The sequence below is a fragment of the Staurois parvus genome, unplaced genomic scaffold (assembly GCF_062004578.1).
Source record: "Staurois parvus isolate SC_StPar_1 unplaced genomic scaffold, SC_StPar_1.0 ptg000377l, whole genome shotgun sequence".
NCBI classification, from domain to species: Eukaryota; Metazoa; Chordata; class Amphibia; order Anura; family Ranidae; genus Staurois; species Staurois parvus.
Window position 1 is genome coordinate 1171551 of NW_028318173.1, and position 26270 is coordinate 1197820.

A 26270-nucleotide genomic window follows, 5' to 3' on the forward strand; every position below is an offset into this window, starting at 1 on the left:
ACAGCACAGCTACTGCAGCTGTGCTCTCTGTCACTGTTTGCCGCCGATCGCCGGGACATAGCCGCTAAGGAGCGGCTGTGACCCGGCGACTCACATCTGCGGCGGTGATCTGCGGGACAGATAGGGCAGCGGCGCGCCTCGCGTGCGCCCCCTATTTGTTTACAAAACACACGTTTTAAAACGTGGTTTTGCTTGTGAGTGCCGCCCTGCCGCCGTATATGTACAGTGGCTGGGCGGCATGTAGTTAAGAGCCCTCAGCTCCCACAGTGCTGAGCCCCCATAGTTCCCCCTAGCTTGCTTCAGAGTCTCCAGACCTCCAATAGAGCCCCAAACCTCCAACAGTGCATCATGGTGCAACCTAGCCCCTGCAATGCCCTTCAGTCTCCCATACTGCCCCTGCAAAACCCCCAGCCTCCCAAGGAAACCCTAGCGCCCCCCCCCCCCCCCCGAGACACCCCCCTCAGTTGCCCCCAGCTTCTCCAGAAATCTCTTCCCTTGTCATTAAATGTGTTTGTTTTAATACAAACAGTGCAAGTACTATACCTGATATCAGCCCCTTGAAGACCATGTACAGCAGGGCTGGAGTGTGAGAGGCAGAAGCAAAGGATGAAACTAATCAGCTCAGACAAAGATCATGATGATAGGAGCAGAGAGCAGAGTGACAGAGAGATGAGCTCATCCCTGTGCTGTTTCTCCTTTCACTGTCCAATCACATTCTAGGGGGGTGGGCCCAGGATGACGTGGACACAGAGGATGTGGGTGGAATTATGCTGGCCATCAGACTGAGGACATCTAGTGGTAAAAAAGAGTTACTGCTGGGGAAGACTCTGAAATGAAGGCTAATTTTGAAACAGAAGCTGTTTTCTTATTTTATCTTTTAATGTGTCTTTCATTTTTACATATCTTGTTATGTTTGGTTAAAGTTTCACTTTAAACACACTAATAAAATAAATAACTCACTTGTCAGCTTTAGAATTAAAGTTTTAGTGCCAATCTCTCACCCTTATGTGGGAAGAGCTAAATGCTTGTTTAGTCTAGGGGGATGGGGGTGTATGCAGTGAAAACCCTTATTTCTCATTCCTGAAGGCATCTTCCGAGATGGACAACAGGTCCCACCAAGCTGAACCTATCCTCTGATTTTGCAACGGCTACCTTTCAAATGTCATCAGGCACAAAGCAGGACCAGTAGTCCTAGTCTAGAGGGTTGGGGGAGTATGCAGTGAAAACCCTTATTCCTAACTCTTGTAAGCTTCTTCTGAGATGGACAACAGGTCCCACCAAGCTGAACCTCTTCTCTGCACAATGCAGGAACAGGAGTCTTAGTCTAGGTGGATGGGGGTGTATGCAGTTAAAACCCTTATTCCCAACTCTTGAAGGCTTCTTCCAAGATGGACAACAGGTTCCAGCAAGCTGATCCTCTCCTCTGATTTTGCAGTGGCTACCTTTGCAATGTCATCAAGCACACTGCAGGACCAGAGGTCTTATTCTAGGGGGGTAGGAGTGTATGTAGTAAAAACCCTTATTCCTTATTCTTGAAGGCTTCTTCTGATATGGACAACAGGTCCCACCAATCTGAACCTCTCCTCTGATTTTGCAACAGCTACCTTTCAAATGTCATTGGGAACAAAGCAGGACCAGCAGTCTTAGTCTAGAGGGATGGGGGTGTATGCAGTTCAAACCCTTATTTCTCACTCTTGAAGGCTTCTTCTGGGATGGACAACAGGTCCCACCAAGCTAATCTTCTCTGATTTTGCAGTGGCTACCTTGCCAATATCATAAGGCACAATGCAGGACCAGCAGTCTTAGTCTAGGGGGATGGGGGTGTATGCAGTTAAAACCCTTATTTCTCACTCTTGAGGCTTCTTCTGAGATGGAGAACAGGTTCCACCAAGCTGATCCTCTCCTCTGATTTTGCAGAGAGACTGCCTTTCCAAATATCATCATGCACAATGCAGGACCAGTGACCCTGCATTGTATGTGAGCATAATGAGGGCCAGTTCACATTCCAGGGATGGAGTGGAGTGGTGAAGAGTGCTGGTTGTCAGAGAGCAATGAATAAGGTAAGTATTCATGTTCTTTATACACTCCTAGTCTAAATGAATATTTCCCCCCTACTATACCAGGAAGGGGAAGAGCGGAGGTCACAGCACACAAACCTTTTAAAGGATGACCAGAGATCAGTTTTAATTTACCAAACATGGCACAAAGTCCAAAATATAATTGACTACTAACCCCATTCTTCCAGTGGGAGCTACTAACCCCATTCTTCCAGCGGGAGCTACTAACCCCATTCTTCCAGTGGGAGCTACTAACCCTATTCTTCCAGTGGGAGCTACTAACCCCATTCTTCCAGTGGGAGCTACTAAGCCCATTCTACCAGTGGGAGCCAACACTTTAAGAGATCTTAACATTGTAGGCATTTCATGTGATTGGGTGTCAGAGTGGTCACATGATCTTACTAAGCCCAGGACTGGATTTCCACTCTGAGCCTGTCCTACTGGCTCCTAATCATAAACAGTGCCCAGGAGCTGTTGGGGACATCATGGTCACAGTGGTGGGAGATGGTAGATTGTTGATCCAGATTACCTCTAGAGATCTGGGTTAGACTAATTGGATCAAATTTTGTAGGGGCTGAGGGCTCTCAGAATAGAAGACTTTGCATTGGTTTGTTTCATTTTCATGTTCAAAGCACCTGCTCATGAATCCACTATTACATATATTACAGGTCCACATACAGCTTGGGTCAAGGCGTATGGCTCCCTGTCAGCAAAAGCTTTGTGGTGCCTCCGATGGAGCTGTCGATCAGTCCGCTGGCCAGCTGTAAGACAGACGTCCTGGTTACAGAAGATCCCGGGGATGTCCGGTAAGAATAAATATAGACCTACACACAGAAACTATAGCATTAGCTAGAAATAAATATGTGTATGTAGCACCCTCCTAGATAGGTGCTAGGTGTAGATAGTTAGTTTGGGTTTGGATAGGTAAATTTAGTTATCACACTGTAGACAGTGTGGTTGTGTGTGATTGTGTAATATACCTGGTGGTGATCAGCCATAACCTCGGTAAACCACTTGCAAACCGTAACGTATATGTACGTATTGCGGTCAGCAAGTGGTTAGTGTTGTGTACATTTTCAATGCTGAAAAATACCAGTAATAAATAAATAATAAATAATTAGCAACGTTCTTTGCAGCATTCTCCTGTGAGCCCAGGCAAAGGTGATGATACATACCCAGGGGGTGTGTCTATGACAGCCTGGGTGTACAGGAAGTGAGTTGAATAATGCTGCCCCCTCATTCCGCCTAAGAGGACCAACAGCAAGATTCAGAAGTGGAGGTTTTTCTTGGGGACAAGGCCGTAAAGGACAAGAATATTACAGAAATCTATAGCGAAATGGCAGTTATCATAATTGTAATCACCCTCTGAAACTATTTATGTGCTTGATCCCCAGCTGGCATGATGACACATACCCAAGGGGTGTGTCCATGACAGTCTGGATGTACAGGAAGTGAGTTCAATAATGCAGCAGCATAAAATATAGGAGCAGAGATTTTTGTTAGGGGGCAAGGCAATACCATAAATGATGTGAGTATTACAGAATCTACTGTATATCAAAAAGGCAATTATCAATAGTGGTAACCCTCCAAAGCCAAAGCTGCATCTGAGCCTGGGCTGGTGTGATGACACCTAACCAGGGGGTGTGGCAGAAGCGACCATCGAGAGGGCCACTGTGTAATGGGTATCTCAAAGCCTCTCTACACAGCCGGGCAACAGGTATTTCTCACACAAACTTGTATCCAGAGACAACGACCAGTCCATATGCAGAGACGTCTTCTCTCCCCCTGTAGAGCTGCTCCCACCACCATAGCCTGCAAACACTACCAGCCCTCCTGGCTTCTCAGAAGATCTCCCGGGACAAGGATGAAGGATTGAGCCCAGTGCTGCCCCTAGAAAGCTTGCTACGTGTGGCAGTCTTTCCCCTTGTAGATCCCAGAGAGTGCTGTTGTACTCATTCTGTCCTTTGCTCCCTGCTGCTCCAGGTCTCGATTCCAATCACGCCTCACTGCTGAATGTATCCTCCTGAGCCAACCTGAGCCCAGCCTGGAGACTGCCCCCTCCCCGACCTATGGTATCCCTCCTAGGCAACAACAGCCTTCTCAGCACTCCATTATCCACCCAACTCCTCTGTCAGCCTGACTCTCCCATATTTATATTTATATTTAGGGTCTCCAAACCTGAAATTACCCTGACCGCCTTGAACATGCATTGTATTAGAAATAAGGATGACAGGTCCTCTTTGAAGAGAGATCTAGACTCAAAAATACATCAAATCTCTCCTTTTGCGTTAAAAAAAAAAAATTGTTTACATCCTCCCCAGACCAGAAGTGACGTCATGGTTTCGCTCCAGTCCCCCAAGGCCATAGAGGTGATCAGAGGCAATTGAGTCTATTATTGCCTCTGTGTCCAGCTGGCAGCACTGTCGGATCATGTCTTTGGCAATGGTAAGCTTGAGAAACATTGGCAAGTGGCGAGAGGGAGGGGGAAAAAGTCCCTTCCCGCTGCTACTGAAAACAATCCAGTGGCTAATGTGCTGCTTGGACCACGTTCATGAGAAAGCCAGCTGCTCAGGTCTGCACCCCTTTCTGCTTACTGACTTCTGGAAGGTTCTATGGTCCTCCAAAGTCAGGAGGAGGCGATAGAGCCACAACCTGGTGAGTCATCCAGCTGACCTGCAACAACCTGACTTCAATCACATGACTCACCCATCTACCATGAGTCATACACAATAATTTTGCCCATACACTACACTATTCTAGTAGCACACTAGAGGGTGCTACATGGCCATGGCAGCCTTGGAGGACATGCTGCCCATCATTCAGCCTAAGAGGACCAGCAGCAAGATATAGGATATAGAGATATAGAGTTTTTGTTTTTTTTTGGGGGGGGGGGGGGTGTCAATGCCATAGAGGAGGTGAATATTGCAGAAAATCTGTCACAATGCCAGTTACCATCGTAGTAATCAGCCTCCACAACTATCTATGCACACAGATTTAATGTGTCTATCAGACTTTACCTTCCTTGATTGTTTCCCAACAATACTGTATGTAATAGTTTTGTTCCTTTACTGCAATCAATCACCTCCAGACAGGGGCAGACTGGCAACTCATGGGGCCCCCGGGCAATAAGAAAACATGGGGCCCCTGTGTCCTAGCCCACACTCAAACCACACCCAAAAAAGCCTATGAAAGGTACCAGGGGCATCTCATGGGGCCCCCTACTGACCCCAGGCCCGGATATCCAAATGGTCAGTCCACCCCTGCCTCCAGAGATATAGCCTTACTGTCTGTTACACGCAGGGGCGGACTGACAACTCATGGGGCCCCTGGGCAATAGGGGATCATGGGGCCCCTGTGTCTTTGCCCAAACTCAAGAAATCCTATGAAAAAGGTACCAGGGGCATCTCATGGAGTCCCCTACTGTCCCCAGGCCCTCGGGCAGTGCCCGAGTTTCCAAATGGTCAGTCCGCCCCTGATCCCCCCTTATGTATTATACATGGAGATAATATCCCCCCTTATGTATTATACATGGTGATCATATCCCCCCCCTTATGTATTATACATAGAGATCATATCCCCCCCTTATGTATTATACATGGAGATCATATCCCCCCTTATGTATTATACATGGAGATCATATCCCCCCTTATGTATTATACATGGAGATCATATACCCCCTTATGTATTATACATGGAGATCATATCCCCCTTATGTATTATACATGGTGATCATATCCCCCCCTTATGTATTATACATGGAGATCATATCCCCCCCTTATGTTTTATACATGGAGATCATATCCCCCCTTATGTATTATACATGGAGATCATATCCCCCCTTATGTATTATACATGGAGATCATATCCCCCCTTATGTATTATACATGGAGATCATATCCCCCCTTATGTATTATACATGGAGATCATATCCCCCCTTATGTATTATACATGGAGATCATATCCCCCCTTATGTATTATACATGGAGATCATATCCCCCCTTATGTATTATACATGGAGATCATATCCCCCCTTATGTATTATACATGGAGATCATATCCCCCCTTATGTATTATACATGGAGATCATATTCCCCCTTATATATTATACATGGAGATCATATCCCCCTTATGTATTATACATGGAGATCATATCCCCCCTTATGTATTATACATGGTGATCATATCCCCCTTATGTATTATACATGGAGATCATATCCCCCCTTATGTATTATACATGGAGATCATCCCCCCCCCCCTTATGTATTATACATGGAGATCATACCCCCCCCCCCTTATGTATTATACATGGAGATCATATCCCCCCTTATGTATTATACATGGAGATCATATCCCCCTTATGTATTATACATGGAGATCATATCCCCCCTTATGTATTATACACGGAGATCATATCCCCCCCTTATGTATTATACATGGAGATCATATCCCCCTTATGTATTATACATGGAGATCATATCCCCCCTTATGTATTATACACGGAGATCATATCCCCCCCTTATGTATTATACATGGAGATCATATCCCCCCTTATGTATTATACATGGTGATCATATCCCCCCTTATGTATTATACATGGTGATCATATCCCCCCTTATGTATTATACCTGGTGATCATATCCCCCCTTATGTATTATACATGGAAATCATATCCCCCTTATGTATTATACATGGAGATCATATCCCCCCTTATGTATTATACATGGAGATCATATCCCCCCTTATGTATTATACATGGTGATCATATCCCCCCCTTATGTATTATACATGGAGATCATATCCCCCCCTTATGTTTTATACATGGAGATCATATCCCCCCTTATGTATTATACATGGAGATCATATCCCCCCTTATGTATTATACATGGAGATCATATCCCCCCTTATGTATTATACATGGAGATCATATCCCCCCTTATGTATTATACATGGAGATTATATCCCCCCTTATGTATTATACATGGAGATCATATCCCCCCTTATGTATTATACATGGAGATCATATCCCCCCTTATGTATTATACATGGAGATCATATTCCCCCTTATGTATTATACATGGAGATCATACACCCCCCCCCCCCTTATGTATTATACATGGAGATCATATCCCCCTTATGTATTATACATGGAGATCATATCCCCCCTTATGTATTATACATGGTGATCATATCCCCCCTTATGTATTATACATGGTGATCATATCCCCCTTATGTATTATACATGGAGATCATATCCCCCCTTATGTATTATACATGGAGATCATCCCCCCCCCTTATGTATTATACATGGAGATCATACCCCCCCCCCTTATGTATTATACATGGAGATCATATCCCCCCTTATGTATTATACATGGAGATCATATCCCCCTTATGTATTATACATGGAGATCATATCCCCCCTTATGTATTATACACGGAGATCATATCCCCCCCCTTATGTATTATACATGGAGATCATATCCCCCCTTATGTATTATACATGGTGATCATATCCCCCCTTATGTATTATACATGGTGATCATATCCCCCCTTATGTATTATACCTGGTGATCATATCCCCATTTATGTATTATACATGGAAATCATATCCCCCTTATGTATTATACATGGAGATCATATCCCCCCCTTATGTATTATACATGGAGATCATATCCCCCCCTTATGTATTATACATGGAGATCATATTCCCCCCTTATGTATTATACATGGAGATCATATCCCCCCCTTATGTATTATACATGGAGATCACATCCCCCTTATGTATTATACTTGTTGATCATATCCCCCCTTATGTATTATACATGGAGATCATATCCCCCCTTATGTATTATACATGAAGATCATATCCCCCTTTATGTATTATACTTGTTGATCATATTCCCCCTTATGTATTATACATGGAGATCATATCCCCCCTTATGTATTATACATGGAGATCATATCCCCCCTTATGTATTATACATGGAGATCATATCCCCCCTTATGTATTATACATGGAGATCATACCCCCCCTTATGTATTATACACGGAGATCATATCCCCCCCTTATGTATTATACATGGAGATCATATCCCCCCTTATGTATTATACATGGTGATCATATCCCCCCTTATGTATTATACATGGTGATCATATCCCCCCTTATGTATTATACCTGGTGATCATATCCCCATTTATGTATTATACATGGAAATCATATCCCCCTTATGTATTATACATGGAGATCATATCCCCCCTTATGTATTATACATGGAGATCATATCCCCCCCTTATGTATTATACATGGAGATCATATTCCCCCCTTATGTATTATACATGGAGATCATATCCCCCCCTTATGTATTATACATGGAGATCACATCCCCCTTATGTATTATACTTGTTGATCATATCCCCCCTTATGTATTATACATGGAGATCATATCCCCCCTTATGTATTATACATGAAGATCATATCCCCCTTTATGTATTATACTTGTTGATCATATCCCCCCTTATGTATTATACATGGAGATCATATCCCCCCTTATGTATTATACATGGAGATCATATCCCCCCTTATGTATTATACATGGAGATCATACCCCCCCTTATGTATTATACATGGAGATCATATCCCCCCTTAATCTCCTCTTCTCAGGAGAGAATAAATTCAGTTCCTCTAATCTTTCCTCATAGCTGAGCTCCTCCATGCCTCATCAGTTTAGTTGCCTTTCTCTGTACTTTCTCCAGTTCCCCAATGTTCTTTTCCAAATGGTCAGTCCGCCCCGGTTACACGATAAACCATCCTAAATCCATAACATTTTCAGTTCTGTTACATTCACCGCTCTCTCCTCAGCTGTTCCTCCACCAACACTCCCAGCCCTATCTGTTGTTTGCACCGCCAATCAATCCTATTACTGCCGGATTGTGAGTTTGGTAACCTTCATTTCTAAACCATGTGTGTAATATCTTTTGCAAGACAAACAATCCTAAATCCATAATGCTTTTAGTTCTGATAGCTCCGCCAGTCTTTCCTTGTCTATTCCTCCTCCAGGACTCCCGGAATTATCTGTTGATTGGACAGCCAATTGGTCCTGATACTGTCAAGTTGTAAGTTTGGTAAATGTCACTTCCAAACCAGGCATATAATGAGCATTGAAAGACAAAGTCCAGGATCCAGTGTTCAGTTCTAATAGTCAAAGGGAGGGCAGTGGAGCCTTCAGAACTGAAAGCATGATGGACTCAACCGTCATGATGGGCCTGGCGTAAAAGTGACAGTTATTGATCTCACAACTTGGCACAGTATTAGAACTGATTGGTGGTCTAAACAACAGATAGGGTCGGTAGTGCAGGAGGAGGAATAGCCATGTGACTGGCTGACTAGCAATTTGTGTTACCAACCAATTGACCAGGTGTACCTAATAAAGTGGCCGGTGAGTGTATATATATGGTTTAGAAGCAAAGGTTACTGAATTCACAAACTGGCAGTATTAGGACTGATTGGTGGTCCAAACAACTTGTCGGTGGGGTGATCCTTTTCCTTCCATCCATAGCTTGTAGCGGCGCCATAGGGTATACCTTTCAACGACTCACATAAGCCATTTAGTGATGAAAACCGAACCCACAACCTGGAAATAATGGGACAGTCTGGCGGTCAAAGCCAGAGACGGTGCCAGGAGTGTGGGAGGAGGAAAAGCCAAGGAGAAAGCGTTGGAGATATCAGAATGAAGAGTATTATGAACTCAGGATTGTTTGTCCTTCAACAGTCATTATGTACATAGTTTAGAAGTGACAGTTACCAACTTACAACCTGGCAATACTAGAACTGATTGGCGGAAAAAGGGGAGCGTGAGTCAGAGCAATTCCAGTGTCAGCCAATACAAGTGAAGGAATGGACGCTACTCAACCAACCCTAGGAATCCAATGTCGAGGAATGGCCTCAGTCACCATTCTGGCCATGCCCCCTGATGCATTTCACCCCACCCTCCGGGGCTTGGTCACAGAGGTCCTCTGTGACCAAGCCCCCGGTGAGCAGGGCGAAACGCATCAGTGGACATGGCCAAAATGGCGGTTGAGGCCATTCCTCAACATTGGACTCCAGGAGTTGGTTGAGCAGCGCCCATCCCTTCAATTACGTAACTCGTTCCCTTCAGATATTTTGCTTCTTTGCATTGCAGAAAAGGCTGCATTTTTATTTTAAGACATGCTGTGCAAAAATAAAAAAATACATCAATACAAACAAAACAAAAAGCTCAAATTCTGCTTAAAAAAAGACCACCACATAAAAACCTACATATAAAAGCAATCAAATATCATAGCATTGGGTCACCAGTGTTTTTTTTTTTTTATTATTAGTAACCGTATGGTCAAAGCTGTATAAAATTGTAATTCACCTGCAAAGGAGATGTAACGTGAAATAAGCCCCTTTTTTTTTTACTGGGACATCAATGCTTCAAATCTGGTCAAGAAGATGAAGAAAATCCACCAACACCCAAAAAATTCTGCCTCTTACCAGATCAAATTGACCCCCAGTTAAGGATGGGTCAAAATGCGCAATGCAAATTCCAGACGCAAGCTATGGACCTGGACACTTTATGACATCAAAAGGATCGAACTGGCCCCCAATGGTAGATGGGTAAACACCCGTTGGAAAATTCCAAAAACTAGCTGTAATCCAGACACTTGTTGTCAGGGATCCCCTCGATCCCCGCCGCGTTGGTCCCGGCGCAGGCGCAGTATGCCGCCCGGCGCAGGGACTCGAGCACTGGTTCCGGGCCGGCCGCGGCGTTCGAGTTTGCGCATGCGCAGTAGAAGCCGCGGCCGCCCGCTGGGCACCAATGGCAGCGCAGGGCGGGATATTTAAACGGCCCTGAGCTGTCATTCAGTGCCTTCTGGTCTTTCCTGCATTCTGAATCCTGTGAACCTGTACCCTGTAAGTTATTGACCCGGATTGTACCTGACCTTGCTGTTTTCGCCTGTTCTGACCCTTGCTTTGCCTGACCTCTCTCCTGAATGCCCCCTATTGGATTTGACCTGCTGTTGCTGACCTGGCGTGTGACCCGACCATTCTATGCCCGCTGCCTTGTACCTTGCCGCCCTCTCTGTTACCGACCCGGCTCGTCTGACCCTGCTCATCCATCCATCCATCCCGTGCAGTGGGGTCTTCTGACCTCCTCACATCAGACTCTTCCCCGTGGGAGCCCCTTGCGCATACTACTACCACTGACGGACGCACCCGGTAGTCACGACCTGGTCTCAGGGAGCTCCAAGTCCATCCCCACCATCAGGGGCCCTGGTGAACAAGCACCCTGGGACTTAGACTCCGTGCGCTGGGGACGCCTATTCAGTGGAGTGCTAGTAGTACCGCCGGGCGGTCCCTTACAGTACCAGAAGGCCATGACTGAGTCTAGAGGAGGTCCCTCGCCGCTGGAGGAGATCTGCAGGCACCTATCCAATTTGACACAGGCCGTATCGGCCCTGCAGGATAGATGTCAGCAGATTGAAACTCAATTCCAGGCCTGCACTATATCCGTTCCTGCCCCACAGGCCGCGGTCCCCACACCTCCAGCTGTAGCAGCCCCTGTGCTGGTGTCTGGGGCATCCGCACCACTCCCGGCGGCTGACCCCCGAGTACCCTTACCAGACCGTTTCCACGGGGACCGCACTCGGTTCAGATCATTCCGCGAGTCCTGCCTCCTCTATTTTGAGCTACAACCCCGAACCTTCGTGACTGAATCCGTGAAGGTGGGGTTCGTCATATCCCTCCTGCAGGGTGAACCCCAAGACTGGGCCCATCGATTACGGGGAAAAAATGACCCTCACCTTGGTTCGGTTGACAGTTTTTTTGATGCTATGGCCATCCTTTATGATGACCCGCAGCGGGCAGCTTCTGCTGAAGCTACTCTGTACACACTCCGGCAAGGCCGCCGAGCGGCGGAGGAGTACGCATCTGAATTTAGGCGGTGGATGGGGGATACTCGCTGGAACGAGTTCGCACTCCTGCATCAGTTCCGTGTTGGCCTATCAGACGGCCTGAAAGACGAGCTCGCCCGGGTGGAGGTACCTGAGACTTTAGAGGACCTAATAGCACTGACCATTAAAATTGACCGTAGACTGCGGGAACGCAGGTTTGAGAGGTCCGGCCAGGGTCACGGAAATCCCTGGGGATCATTTCAGGGTCCCAGTCAAACACCTAGGCCAGTCATCCAAAACCGGCCACCTGGAGACAACCCCGAACCCATGCAGCTCGGCCTGGCACGGCCTAAACTATCCCCAGAGGAACATCTGCGCAGACGATCCCAGAACCTGTGCCTCTATTGTGGAGAAGCTGGTCATATGGCGCGTTCCTGCCCGCAGAAACTGAGTAAGTGCACCTCTTCTTCCTTATCCCTTGGCAATGTTGGTCCATCCCAATACTTAGTGGTACCCCTTTCCTTTCAGCTTCCAGAAAGGACCGTGGAAGTATCGGCCATAATTGACTCTGGGGCATGCAGCTGCTTCGTGGATATTAATTTTGCTCACCAGCAGGGTATTCCCCTTCAATTGAAACAGAAGGGGTTCAATATTTATTTGGCCGACGGTTCCCGAATAAAATCGGGGGTAGTGAACCAGGAAACCCCCTCCATCACCACTGTCATTGCCGGCCAGCACCAGGAACTCCTCCGCCTGGATGCTATAGCTTCACCCCTCTTCCCAGTCATTCTGGGGCTCCCATGGTTACGGGCCCATAACCCCCAGATTGACTGGGAGACCGGAGTAATCACGTTCCCTTCCCCATACTGTCGGATATACTGCCGCACTTCGGGCCCGGGGACCCCCCAAATCCTCCTGTGCTCTGAGGGGGAAGCTGAATTAAAACAAGTAATCCCTGCGGCCTACCATGGGTTTCTAGATGTGTTCAGCAAACGGGGAGCTGATACTCTACCCCCCCACCGCCCTTATGACTGCCCCATTGACCTGTTACCCGGCTCAGAAATTCCTTTTGGGCGAATCTTCCCCCTTTCAGAGCCCGAATTGGGGGCCCTAAAGGAATATATCGAGGACAGCCTCCAGAAGGGGTTCATCCGCCACTCCACTTCACCTGCGGGGGCGGGAATCTTCTTTGTTGAAAAGAAGGACAAAACCTTAAGGCCATGTATCGATTACAGGGAATTGAACAGGGTCACGATAAAAAACCGTTACCCACTACCGTTAGTACCTGAGCTGTTCCAAAGTTTAAAGTCAGCAGTAGTTTTTACCAAGCTGGATCTGAGGGGGGCGTACAACTTGATTCGCATAAGGGAGGGGGACGAGTGGAAGACGGCCTTCCGCACCCGCTTCGGTCATTTTGAATATCTGGTCATGCCGTTCGGGTTGTGTAATGCTCCGGCCACGTTTCAATATTTTGTAAATGATATTTTTAGGGACTTTCTGGATGTCTTTGTGATCATTTATTTAGACGACATTCTGATTTTTTCCCCGTCTCTGGGGGAACACAGAATACATGTAGCAAAAGTATTGGGGCGGTTGCGGCAGCATGGGTTGTACGCCAAGGCAGAAAAATGTTGTTTTGAACAATCCAGCATTGCCTTCTTGGGCCTGATTATCTCCACCGCGGGGGTCGCGATGGATCCCCAGAAGGTCGCTGCAATACTGGATTGGCCTGAACCCACAGACAGGAAAGGCGTCCAGCGATTCATCGGCTTTGCAAATTTTTACCGGAAGTTCATCAAGAACTTCTCGGGTCTGGTCTCCCCCATTACTCAGCTAACCAAGCTGGGGACCCGATTCAGATGGACACCAGAAGTGCAGGGAGCTTTCGAAGCCTTAAAGAAGCTGTTCACTTCGGCACCCATTTTGGGTCACCCAGACGCCGCTCTGCCCTACATCTTGGAGGTAGATGCATCGGAGAATGCGGTAGGCTCCATCCTCTCCCAACGAAAAGGCACCAAGGAACTGCTCCACCCGGTAGCGTTCTTCTCACGGAAGCTGACCCCAGCGGAGAGGAACTATGATATCGGTGACCGTGAGCTACTAGCGATCAAAACGGCGTTAGAGGAATGGAGGTACCTGCTGGAAGGTGCGGTGCACCCCATCTTAATATTTACTGACCATAAGAACTTAGAGTATCTGAGAACTGCCAAGCGTCTACGCCCGCGACAGGCGAGATGGGCACTATTCTTTTCAAGATTCAACTTCCATATTACGTACCGGCCGGGATCAAAGAACACTAAGCCGGATGCGTTATCACGGATGTACGAAGACGCCAAGGAGACCCCAGTACCTGACACCATCCTGTCCTCGGGTAACTTCTTGGTCCTTCAGTCGGACCTTCGTTCCAGGCTAATGGAGGCATCCACAAACTTCTCTACCCCAGGCGGAGGGCCGCTCCAGAACAAGGGGGGACTCCTATGGAGGGAAGATTTGTGGTGCCGGAAGAAGCTCGAACCCTGGTCTTGGGGCATTGCCACGACCACCCAATGGCGGGGCACTTTGGCCCAGAAAAGACCCTGGAACTTCTCCGACGCTCATTCTGGTGGCCAGACATGGCTAAAGATTGTAAGGGCTATGTCAGGTCCTGTGTCACCTGCCAGAAGAACAAGCCCTCAAGAAACAAGGTTTGGGGTCTGCTGCGACCCTTACCTATTCCTGAACGGCCTTGGCAAAAGATCTCACTGGACTTTATAGTCGAGCTTCCGCCATCCCGAGACCACACGGCAATCCTGGTAGTCGTGGACCGCTTGTCCAAGATGGCCCACTTCATCCCGTTGAAGAAGACCCCCTCGGCGGCCGAGACCGCGCGAGTCTTCATTCGTGAGGTAGTCAGGTTGCATGGGGTCCCCGAAGACATTGTCTCGGACCGAGGGGTCCAGTTCACGTCCAGATTCTGGAGAGCACTGTGCAAAGCCCTGGACATCAAATTATCTCTCTCTTCTGCGTTCCACCCTCAAACTAACGGTCAAACCGAAAGGACCAATCAGACCTTAGAGCAATATTTAAGATGCTATACCTCGTTTACTCAAGATGACTGGCTGCCACTTCTTCCTTTAGCGGAATTTGCGTATAACAACGCCCGCCACTCAGCAACAGGGCAGTCCCCGTTCTTCGCCAACTATGGCTTTCACCCAGTCTTCCTCCCGGATTTGGTGTCGGAATGCCCAGTACCAGCAACACAAGATGTGGTAACGTTCTTCGCTGCGAACAATAAGAAGCTTCAAGTGGCCATCAGTCGGGCCCAGGAAGACTACAGGAAAGCATTCAACAGGAAACGGAGAGGAGATCTGGTATTGCGGCCTGGGGAGAAGGTTTGGCTGGCGACGTCCAATCTAAAGATGCTTTGCCCGTCAAAGAAATTGGGACCCAAATTTATAGGCCCCTTCTGCATTAAACGGATGGTTAACGAAGTAGCCTATGAACTTGCCCTCCCTGACACGCTCAAGATCCACCCGGTCTTTCATGTGTCCCTTCTGAAGCCAGTGGTCCCAGATGCCTTCCCTGACCGGGAATCTAGACCCCCGGAAGCGGTAACGGTCGAAGGAGAAGAAGAATTTGAGGTTGAAACAATCCTGAAGTGTCGAAGGAGGGGAGGCCAGACCCAATTCCTTATCAAATGGAAGGGCTATGGTCCTGAGGACAATTCTTGGGAACCAGCCCATAATGTCCATGCACCCAGACTTGTCCGGAGGTTCTTTCGCGATCAACCGTGGTGGAGAGATCGGGTGGGCATCCGGAGGTTGCCCGTAGGGGGGGGCAATGTCAGGGATCCCCTCGATCCCCGCCGCGTTGGTCTCGGCGCAGGCGCAGTATGCCGCCCGGCGCAGGGACTCGAGCACTGGTTCCGGGCCGGCCGCGGCGTTCGAGTTCGCGCATGCGCAGTAGAAGCCGCGGCCGCCCGCTGGGCACCAATGGCAGCGCAGGGCGGGATATTTAAACGGCCCTGAGCTGTCATTCAGTGCCTTCTGGTCTTTCCTGCATTCTGAATCCTGTGAACCTGTACCCTGTAAGTTATTGACCCGGATTGTACCTGACCTTGCTGTTTTCGCCTGTTCTGACCCTTGCTTTGCCTGACCTCTCTCCTGAATGCCCCCTATTGGATTTGACCTGCTGTTGCTGACCTGGCGTGTGACCCGACCATTCTATGCCCGCTGCCTTGTACCTTGCCGCCCTCTCTGTTACCGACCCGGCCCGTCTGACCCTGCTCATCCATCCATCCCGTGCAGTGGGGTCTTCTGACCTCCTCACATCAGACTCTTCCCCGTGGGAGCCCCTTGCGCATACTACTACCACTGACGGACGCACCCGGTAGTCACGACCTGGTCTCAGGGAGCTCCAAGTCCATCCCCACCATCAGGGGCCCTGGTGAACAAGCACCCTGGGACTTAGACTCCGTGCGCTGGGGACGCCTATTCAGTGGAGTGCTAGTAGTACCGCCGGGCGGTCCCTTACACTTGTAGAGCTCCAAACCTTTACTCCAAAAATTGAACAGAGAAGATAAACCTGCAGAAAAGATTTACCCTCATAGAGGACAAACCCATTAAAAAAAAAAAGAAATCCTCATAATGTAGTAAATTAACCACTTCAAGTCCAGACACTTTCACCCCCTTCCTGTCCAGGCCAATTTTCAGCTTTCAGAGCTATCACACTTTGAATGACAATTGCGCGGTCGTGCAACACTGTACCCGTGTGAATTGTTTAGCATTTTTCTGAGACAGATAATACTTTATTTTGGTGATATTTATTCACCACTGGGATTTTTACTTTTTTTGCTATAAAAGAAAAAGTCCAAAAAATTTTTTAAAAAGTGTTTTTCTTATAAAATTTTGCAAAAAAATAATCTTTCTTCATAAATTTTGGCCAAAATGTATTCAGTTATCTTTCTGGTAAAAAAAAAAATAACCCAAATTAATTTATAACCAAAAATTATAATTTTTAAAAACTTTTTTTTACATTTTTAGTTAATTTTTTTTATATTATCATTTATTTATTCATTTATTTATTTATTATTTAGCAGTACAGTTGCACCATAGTGACACTGATTGCTTTTACTCCCATAAAGGCTGTAAAAGAAATAATTTCTCCTTCTCTCTGGCTGCATTCTTGCAGCCATTGAGAAATACTGTGAGAGCTGTGATTGGTCACAGCTTGTCACATGGTACAAGGCTGTTGTGAATAGCCCTGTACCATGTGATTTCTGTGATCGTTCACAGATTTCACACGTAGTAAGCAATGATGTCAGAAGTGACATCTTGCTTACTACTCTTCATGTGATCACTGATTAGCCCTCACACAAAGGTCACAGTGGGCACCAGATCGCGCACAGTCTAGGGAGCGCGCACAGTCCGAAATGGCGGGCGCCGTTTATGAACATCAACCCGCTCCTGCACTGCCCCCATCCAACCGTTTATATACATGGGCTGGACGGGAAGTAGTTAAGGGGGGATATGATCTCCATGTATAATACATAAGGGGGATATGATCTCCATGTATAATACATAAGGGGGGATATGATCTCCATGTATAATACATAAGGGGGGATATGATCTCCATGTATAATACATAAGGGGGGATATGGTCACCATGTATAATATATAAGGGGGGATATGATCTCCATGTATAATACATAAGGGGGATATGATCTCCATGTATAATACATAAGGGGGATATGATCTCCATGTATAATACATAAGGGGGGATATGATCTCCATGTATAATACATAAGGGGGATATGATCTCCATGTATAATACATAAGGGGGATATGATCTCCATGTATAATACATAAGGGGGGATATGATCTCCATGTATAATACATAAGGGGGGATATGATCTCCATGTATAATACATAAAGGGGGGATATGATCTCCATGTATAATACATAAGGGGGGATATGATCTCCATGTATAATACATAAGGGGGGATATGATCTCCATGTATAATACATAAGGGGGGTATGATCTCCATGTATAATACATAAGGGGGGATATGGTCACCATGTATAATACATAAGGGGGAATATGATCTCCATGTATAATACATAAGGGGGGATATGATCTCCATGTATAATACATAAGGGGGGTATGACCTCCATGTATAATACATAAGGGGGGATATGATCTCCATGTATAATACATAAGGGGGGATATGATCTCCATGTATAATACATAAAGGGGGATATGATCTCCATGTATAATACATAAGGGGGGATATGATCTCCATGTATAATACATAAGGGGGATATGATCTCCATGTATAATACATAAGGGGGGATATGATCTCCATGTATAATACATAAGGGGGGATATGATCTCCATGTATAATACATAAGGGGGGATATGATAACCATGTATAATACATAAGGGGGATATGATCTCCATGTATAATACATAAGGGGGGATATGATCACCATGTATAATACATAATGGGGGATATGATCTCCATGTATAATACATAAGGGGGATATGATCTCCATGTATAATACATAAGGGGGATATGATCTCCATGTATAATACATAAGGGGGGATATGATCTCCATGTATAATACATAAGGAGGGGATATGATCTCCATGTATTATACATAAGGGGGGGTATGATCACCATGTATAATACATAAGGGGGGATATGATCTCCATGTATAATACATAAGGGGGATATGATCTCCATGTATAATACATAAGGGGGGATATGATCTCCATGTATAATACATAAGGGGGGGATATGATCTCCATGTATAATACATAAGGGGGGGTATGATCACCATGTATAATACATAAGGGGGGATATGATCTCCATGTATAATACATAAGGGGGATATGATCTCCATGTATAATACATAAGGGGGATATGATCTCCATGTATAATACATAAGGGGGGGATATGATCTCCATGTATAATACATAAGGGGGGATATGATCACCATGTATAATACATAAGGGGGATATGATCTCCATGTATAATACATAAGGGGGGATATGATCTCCATGTATAATACATAAGGGGGGATATGATCTCCATGTATAATACATAAGGGGGGATATGATCTCCATGTATAATACATAAAGGGGGATATGATCTCCATGTATAAATACATCAGTGGTTCATATAGTGAACTCAGTGTAGACTTATTCACCCTGAGGTCATCACAGAGGACAAGGGGGCGCTCTTTACGTTTGGAGGAAAAGAAATTGAATCTCCAAACACGGAAAGGTTTCTTCACAGTAAGAGCTGTGAAAATGTGGAATAGACTCCCTTAACAGTTGGTTGTGGCCAGCTCAGTGGATTGCTTCAAAAAAGTCCTGGATTCTTTCCTAGATACACAGAATATAACTGGATATAACATTTATAGGTAAAGTTGATCCAGGGAATATCCGATTGCCTCTCGGGGGATCAGGAAGGAATTTTTTCCCTGCAGGAGCAAATTGGATCATGATTTGCTGGGTTTATTTGCCTTCCTCTGGATCAACTGTGGGTATAGGATTATAACTTTTTTTTTTTATGATTGAACTGGATCGACTTTTGTCTTTTTTCATCCAGATTAACTATGTAACTATGTAAGAAGGGAGGTCATTTAGCCACAGCTTGAGGAACCCCTAGCCACCTCTGGAGGAAACCTAGGGTTCCCCGGAACCCTGGTTGAGAATGGTTAAAGAAGGATATGTTTTGTTCTTTTTTTCATGTCAAAGGTTTACAACCACTTTAAGAGCTCCTAACCCTTTGTAACTATGTTACTATGAAGCATTCATGACAACATTGATGTCCCAGTAAAAAAAAAGGGGGCTTATTTCACATTACATCTCCTTCGCATGTGAATTGGACTTTCCATTTATTCCATGTATTTTCACTAACTTTTTGGTTATATGTAGCGCCGCACTTTTATGTTTTATTGTTTGGTGTATTGTTGCCTGCAATATTGAGGTGGCTACTTATGTTCTATTCAGGGGCGGACTGCCCATTTAGGCATTCAGGCACTGCCCGAAGTCCCGGGGTCAGTAGGAGGCCCCATGAGATGCCTCTGGAACCTTTCATAGGCTTTTTTGGGTGTGGTTTGAGTGTGGGTGAAGACACAGGGGCCCCATGATTTCCTATTGCCCGGGGGGCCCCATGAGTTGTCAGACCGCCCCTGGTTCTATTGAAACTTTTATGTTCAGGAGTCACACACACACTATAGCGCAGAATTTTTAAGTCATTTTCTGTATAAAATTATACCTAATATAGCGCCATCAAAGTTGCTACGTGCAGCCTTATCGGTTCATAATCAATCCCGCCTCGCGTTCTGCTTCCAATGTCCTTGTGCAAATGTTAACTCTGCAGTCTCAATCTTGATGTAATAAACATGCTCAAATTCCAAGCAGACTAGAAAGTTGCCTCAGAAAGTTTGTATAAATTATATTAAAGATAAGGGAAAGTAAAATAAAAAGAAAAAAAGGTCGAGACTAGACATAAGAATCTCCGAAACCTCAAGCATTTTCCACCGATAATTCAACCGAAGACATCAGATCGGTACATAAGCACACTTCCACTGCTGGAAAGGTTTACTGAATGGGTAAACAAAGCCTTTCTGGTAGGAAGTAAACAACAAAGATATTTCTAACGCCAGTGAATTTCACGAGGAGGTATTATTAGCGAAATACAAAGTAGTACAAGAGGCTATTATCTGTGAAGTAGCCTTGAGAGGAAAATGGCCTTGGACTTTACTTTAGTTGATTTCGCTACTCTAGTTAAAATGGCTTTTTTTTATTTAGAAGAATACACGCAACCGACAAAAGAAGAGTGGTTATACCCTTCTGGTATGGTTCCAATATGTTCCAGGGCAGGGGCGGAGTGACCATTCTGGCACTCAGGCACTGCCCGAGGGCCCAGGATCAGTAGGGGGCCTCATGAGATGCCCCTAGAACCTTTCATAGGCTTTTTTGGGTGTGGTTTGAGTGTAGGCGAGGACACAGGTGCCCCATGATCCCCTATTGCCCAGGGGCCCCATGAGTTCCAGGGTAACAAAAGTGACATACAGTAGGTAGTTGGTTGGAGATACCACAGTGCACAATAGGAGGAAAGGGGGTGGTGGAGGCATCTGACCCAACTGGAAGGTTCTGCCAGAAGAATGGGTCTTTACCCTTTCTTGTGGCAGAACCTTCCAGTTGGGTCAGATGCCTTTGGACAGGTAATTATGAAGACAAGAGAAGAGTGGTTATACTCTTCTGGTATGGTTCCAATGTGTTCCAGGGCAGGGGCGGACTGACCATTCGGGCACTCGGGCACTGCCCGAGGGCTCGGGGTCAGTAGGGGGACTCATGAGTTGCCCCTGGAACCTTTCATAGGCTTTTTTGGGTGTGATTTGAGTGTAGGCAAGGACACAGGGCCCCATGATCCCCTATTGCCCGGGGGGCCCCATGAGTTCCAGGGTAACAATAGTGACATACAATAGGTGCTTGGTTGGAGATACCACAGTGCACAATAGAAGGAAAGGGGGTGGTGTAGGCATCTGACCCAACTGGAAGGAAGGTCTTTACCCTTTCTTCTGGCAGAAGCTTCCAGTTGGGTCAGATGCCTTTGGACAGGTAATTACGAAGACTCTTTGCATGGAGTTTGAAGGCAACTTGCAGGAATGTGTTTTCATGGGATTTTGAATTTAGAAAGAAAAAGGAAAGGGGGGTTAACAAAGGCTGTTACCAAAATGATTTAACCACTTCAAGTCCGGACACTTTGGAGCTCCAAACCTTTACTCCAAAAATTGAACAGAGAAAATAAACCTGCAGAAAAGATTTATCCTCATAGAGGACAAACCCATTAAAAAAAACAAAGAAATCCTCATAATGTAGTAAATTAACCACTTCCAGTCCGGACACTTTCACCCCCTTCCTGTCCAGGCCGATTTTCAGCTTTCAGTGCTATCACATTTTGAATGACAATTGCGCGGACATGCAACACTGTACCGTATGAATTTTTTAGCATTTTTTTGAGACAGATAAAACTTTATTTTGGTGGTATTTATTCACCACTGGGATTTTTATTTTATTGCACTATATAAATGAAAAAGTCCAAACATTTTGAAAAAAAGTGTTTTTCTTATAAAATTTTGCAAAAAAAATCTGTCTTCATAAATCTTGGCCAAAATGTATTCATCTATCTTTTTAGGGAAAAAAAAACCCAAATTAGTTTATAAGCAAAAATTATAATTTTTCAAAAAAGTTTTTTGACATTTTTACATTTTTTACATTATTATTTATGGGTTTTTTTTTTTTAACATACTGTCACCCTAGCAGTACAGTGTCACCATAGTGACACTGTACTACTTGTGGGGGGGTGATGAAGATTTTTTTTTTTACACTGATTGCTTTTATACCCATAAAGGCTGTAAAACCAATCATGTCTCTTTTTCTCTGATTGGTCACAGCTTGTCACATGGTACAAGGCTGTTGTGAATAGCCTTGTACCATGTGATCTCTGTGATCATTCACAGATTTCACATGTAGTAAGCAATGATGTCAGAAGTGACATCTTGCTTACTACTATTCGTGTGATTACTGATTGGCCAATCAGTGATCACATGATCGGGACCTCACACAGAGGTCCCGTACAACGATCCAGACACAGTGAGCACCGAATCGCGGTGCCGCGCGCTTCCAGGGGAGCGTACACAGGCTAAAATGGTGGGCGCCATTTATGAACAGCAACCCGCTCCTGAACTGCCCCCATCCGGCCATTTATATACATGGGCTGGACGGGAAGTGGTTAAGAGCAGCACTCCTGTCATTGCAAGCTGAACGTGACCTCATACCATGGTGGTGATGGCAGGACCACAACCAGTCAGGTTTCTGTGGTAGTGAGCTCTTGTAGAACACCAAGCCTCGGAAGTCTAAGCCCCAGCCTGCTTCTTCACCAGGGCCCTCGATGGTGGGGATCGACTACCAGCAAGTTGGATCCAAGTCATGGCCCCGGGTACGCCCAGCTGACGATACGGAGACCACTCTGGTATTCCAGCAACAGATGGCAGGAGACAGAAGATAATTCAGGAGACAAGCTGAGGTCAGGGCAGGCAGCAAACAAGCAAAGTATATAAAGAGACAAAAAGTGGGCGCACGGGCCTAGTGCATTACCTTTAAAGATGAGATTTATTGATAAAAAAGTAAAATACTCACAAGAGAAGTAAAATCAAATGGAAAGCATGTCACAAGGGATGCAATGTGGTCCAAAACCCCTGAAGGTAGTCTGGTGGATGACTGTAGACCTCTGCACAGCTGGTGGCTGATGCGTTTTGATGCTGTTCCTCAGAGTAGACAAGCACAAATGGAAGAGAAAGGAGGAGTCGGTACATGGGAAGTCAGACACTAAATACATGAAATACTAGGCAACGTTTTTTTTTTTTTTGCAGAATTAAACTGTATCTTGGCAAGCCCATGGAAACATTTTTTTTATCACTCAACTGTTGGACCTACTCTTGTCATCTATCTTAAAATAAAATCATTAAACAAATATATACAAACATTTTTATTGATTCATTTATCAACATATTAAACTGATCACTGTATTTATCTTCTTTATTCTATTTGTATGTCAAGAGATATTTTCTTATGTCATGAGATTGCAACGTTTTTTTTCCTCTGAGGAATAAAACTTGATCCTGGTGAGTCCATGGAAACTTTTTTTTATATCACCCAACTGTTAGACCTACTCTTAAAATAAAATCCTTTAAAAACTTTTTAATAAATGTTTATTGATTTATTTAGCAAAAAAAAGTTTTATTAGTAGCTGATTTAAGCCATAAGTATTATTTATTATTTATCTTCTTTATTCTATTTATCTTATGTCAAGAGATATTCGTCTTAGGTCGAGAGATTGCAACTTTTGGCAAGCCCATGGAAACTTTTTTTTTTTAAACACTCAACTGTTGGGCCTACTCTTGCCATCCATCTTAAAATAAAATCATTAAACATAGATTTACTAAATTTTTTTTTATCCATTCTAAACATATTAATTAGACCAATTTAAGTCACAAATATTATTTAATATATTATTTTCTTTATTCTAATAATGGGTCAAGTGATATTTTTTAATGTCAAGAGATTGCAATGTTTTTTTTTTCCTCTGTGTAATTAAACTTGATCCTGGTGAGCCCATGGAAACTTTTTTTTTTTTATCACCCAACTGTTGGACCTACAACTGTTGGAACTGTTGGACTCTTGTCATCTGTCATTAAATAAAATCCTTAAAAAATGTTTTAATGCATTTTTATTGATTCATTTAGCAAAAAAAGTTTTATAAGTAGCTGATTTAAGCCATAAGTATTATTTATTATTTATCTTCTTTATTCTATTTATCTTATGTCAAGAGATATTCGTCTTAGGTCGAGAGATTTGTAACTTTTTTTTTGTGGAATTAAACTGGATCCTGGCAAACCTATGGAAACCTTTTTATTTTTTTAAAACACTCTACTGTTGGGCCTACTCTTGTCATCTATCGTAAAATAAAATCATGAAACAAAGATTTACTAAACTTTTTATTAATCCATTCTAAACGTATTAATTAGACCAATTTAAGTCACAAATATTATTTATTCTTTATTTTCTTTATTCTAATAATGTGTCAAGAGATATTTTCTAATGTCAAGAGATTGCAACGTTTTTTACTTTTTTTTATCCTCTGTGGAATTAAACTTGATCCTGGTGAGTCCATGGAAAAAATTGTTGTTTTTATTTTACCACCCAACTGTTGGACCTACTCATCTGTCATAAAATAAAATCCTTATAAAACATTTTAATAAATTGTTATTGATTCATTTAGTAAAAAAACAGTAGCTGATTTAAGCCCTAAATATTATTTTTTATTTATCTTCTTTATTCTATTTATCGTATGTCAAGAGATATTCGTCTTAGGTCGAGAGATTTGCAACGTTTTTTTTTTTGTGGAATTAAACTGGATCCTGGCAAACCCATGGAAACCTTTTTGTTTAAAAAACACTCAACTGTTGGGCCTACTCTTGCCATCTATCTTAAAATAAAATCATGAAACAAAGATTTACTAAACTTTTTATTGATCCATTCTAAACATATTAATTACACCAATTTAAGTGTCAGGAATGGACTTGCCAATAACGGTGGGACTCACCTGTCTTGTGGGCTGCAGTACCAGCGCTGGCCAGGGGGTGCTCTCAGCAATCAGAGACTCACCCCTGCAATCAGCCAAAACACCTGAAGCTGATTGCAGGGGTTGTATTTAAGGAATGGCCAGACTCACAGTCAAGGCCGTGGTGTGTGTTTTCCATGGGCCCCTGTATCTTGTATCCTGTATTCCTGTTCCTGTTTCTGCCTGACTTGTTGCCGACCCTGCCTGATCCTGACCTCTGCTGACTTCTCCTGTTTGATCCCTGGCTTGTGACCCTGACCATTCTCTGCCTGACCCCCTGCACCGCGCTGACCGTGAGTTACTGAACCCAGCTTGTGACCCCGACCACTCTCCCGCCTGTTCCTGGTACTCCGTTTGCCCGTTTGCTACTGACCCGGCCTGCCTGACGACTCTTGCATTGTATGTATTGTTATCTGTAGGTGGGTTGGTTTGGTTTGTTTGCACTGTGTTTAGGTTTAGTTTTGCACTGCGTTTTGTATTGTTAGTCTTAATAAATTATATTGTTTATAACATATCTGAAGCCTGCGTTTCCCTGTGTCAGTCCACACACCTCTGGTCATACCTGGAGCCCTGACATTAAGTCACAAATATTATTTATTCTTTATTTTCTTTATTCTAATAATGTGTCAAGGATTATTTTTTAATGCCAAGAGATTGCAACATTTTTTTTTTCCTCTGTGGAATTAAACTTGATCCTGGTGAGTCCATGGAAACTTTTTTTTCTTAAATTTTACCACCCAACAGTTGGACCTACTCTTCTGTCATAAAATAAAATCCTTATAAAACGTTTTAATAAATTTTTATTGATTCATTTAGCAAAAAACTGTAGCTGATTTAAGCCCTAAATATTATTTATTATTTATCTTCTTTATTCTATTTATCGTATGTCAAGAGATATTCGTCTTAGGTCCAGACACTGAGTGAGCTAAGCCTAAAGTGTTTGCTTTCAGCAGTTATAATTTCTGACAATTTATTAACTTATCGGCATTCGCTTGTTTGCAGTACGACTGTGAAGCAGGCGAAGGAAAAGGCTAACAAATTATTAATGATAATATTTTAGATGATAAGTACGCTGAATAAAAGAAGAGGTCGGAAAAGGTAACCTCTGTATTTTCTCA

The 26270-nt window shown here is 44.4% G+C and overlaps 1 protein-coding gene across 3 annotated transcripts in view; it reads left to right on the forward strand.

Moving 5' to 3' along the window:
* ASTN2 (astrotactin 2) overlaps positions 1-26270 on the forward strand; it is a 521452-nt gene that overhangs the window by 293920 nt on the left and 201262 nt on the right. For all 3 annotated transcript variants that reach the window (XM_089685523.1, XM_089685524.1, XM_089685525.1), the window contains one exon: positions 2726-2863. In XM_089685523.1, coding sequence (XP_089541649.1) covers positions 2726-2863 — 138 coding nt within the window. The remainder of the gene's footprint in view (positions 1-2725; positions 2864-26270) is intronic.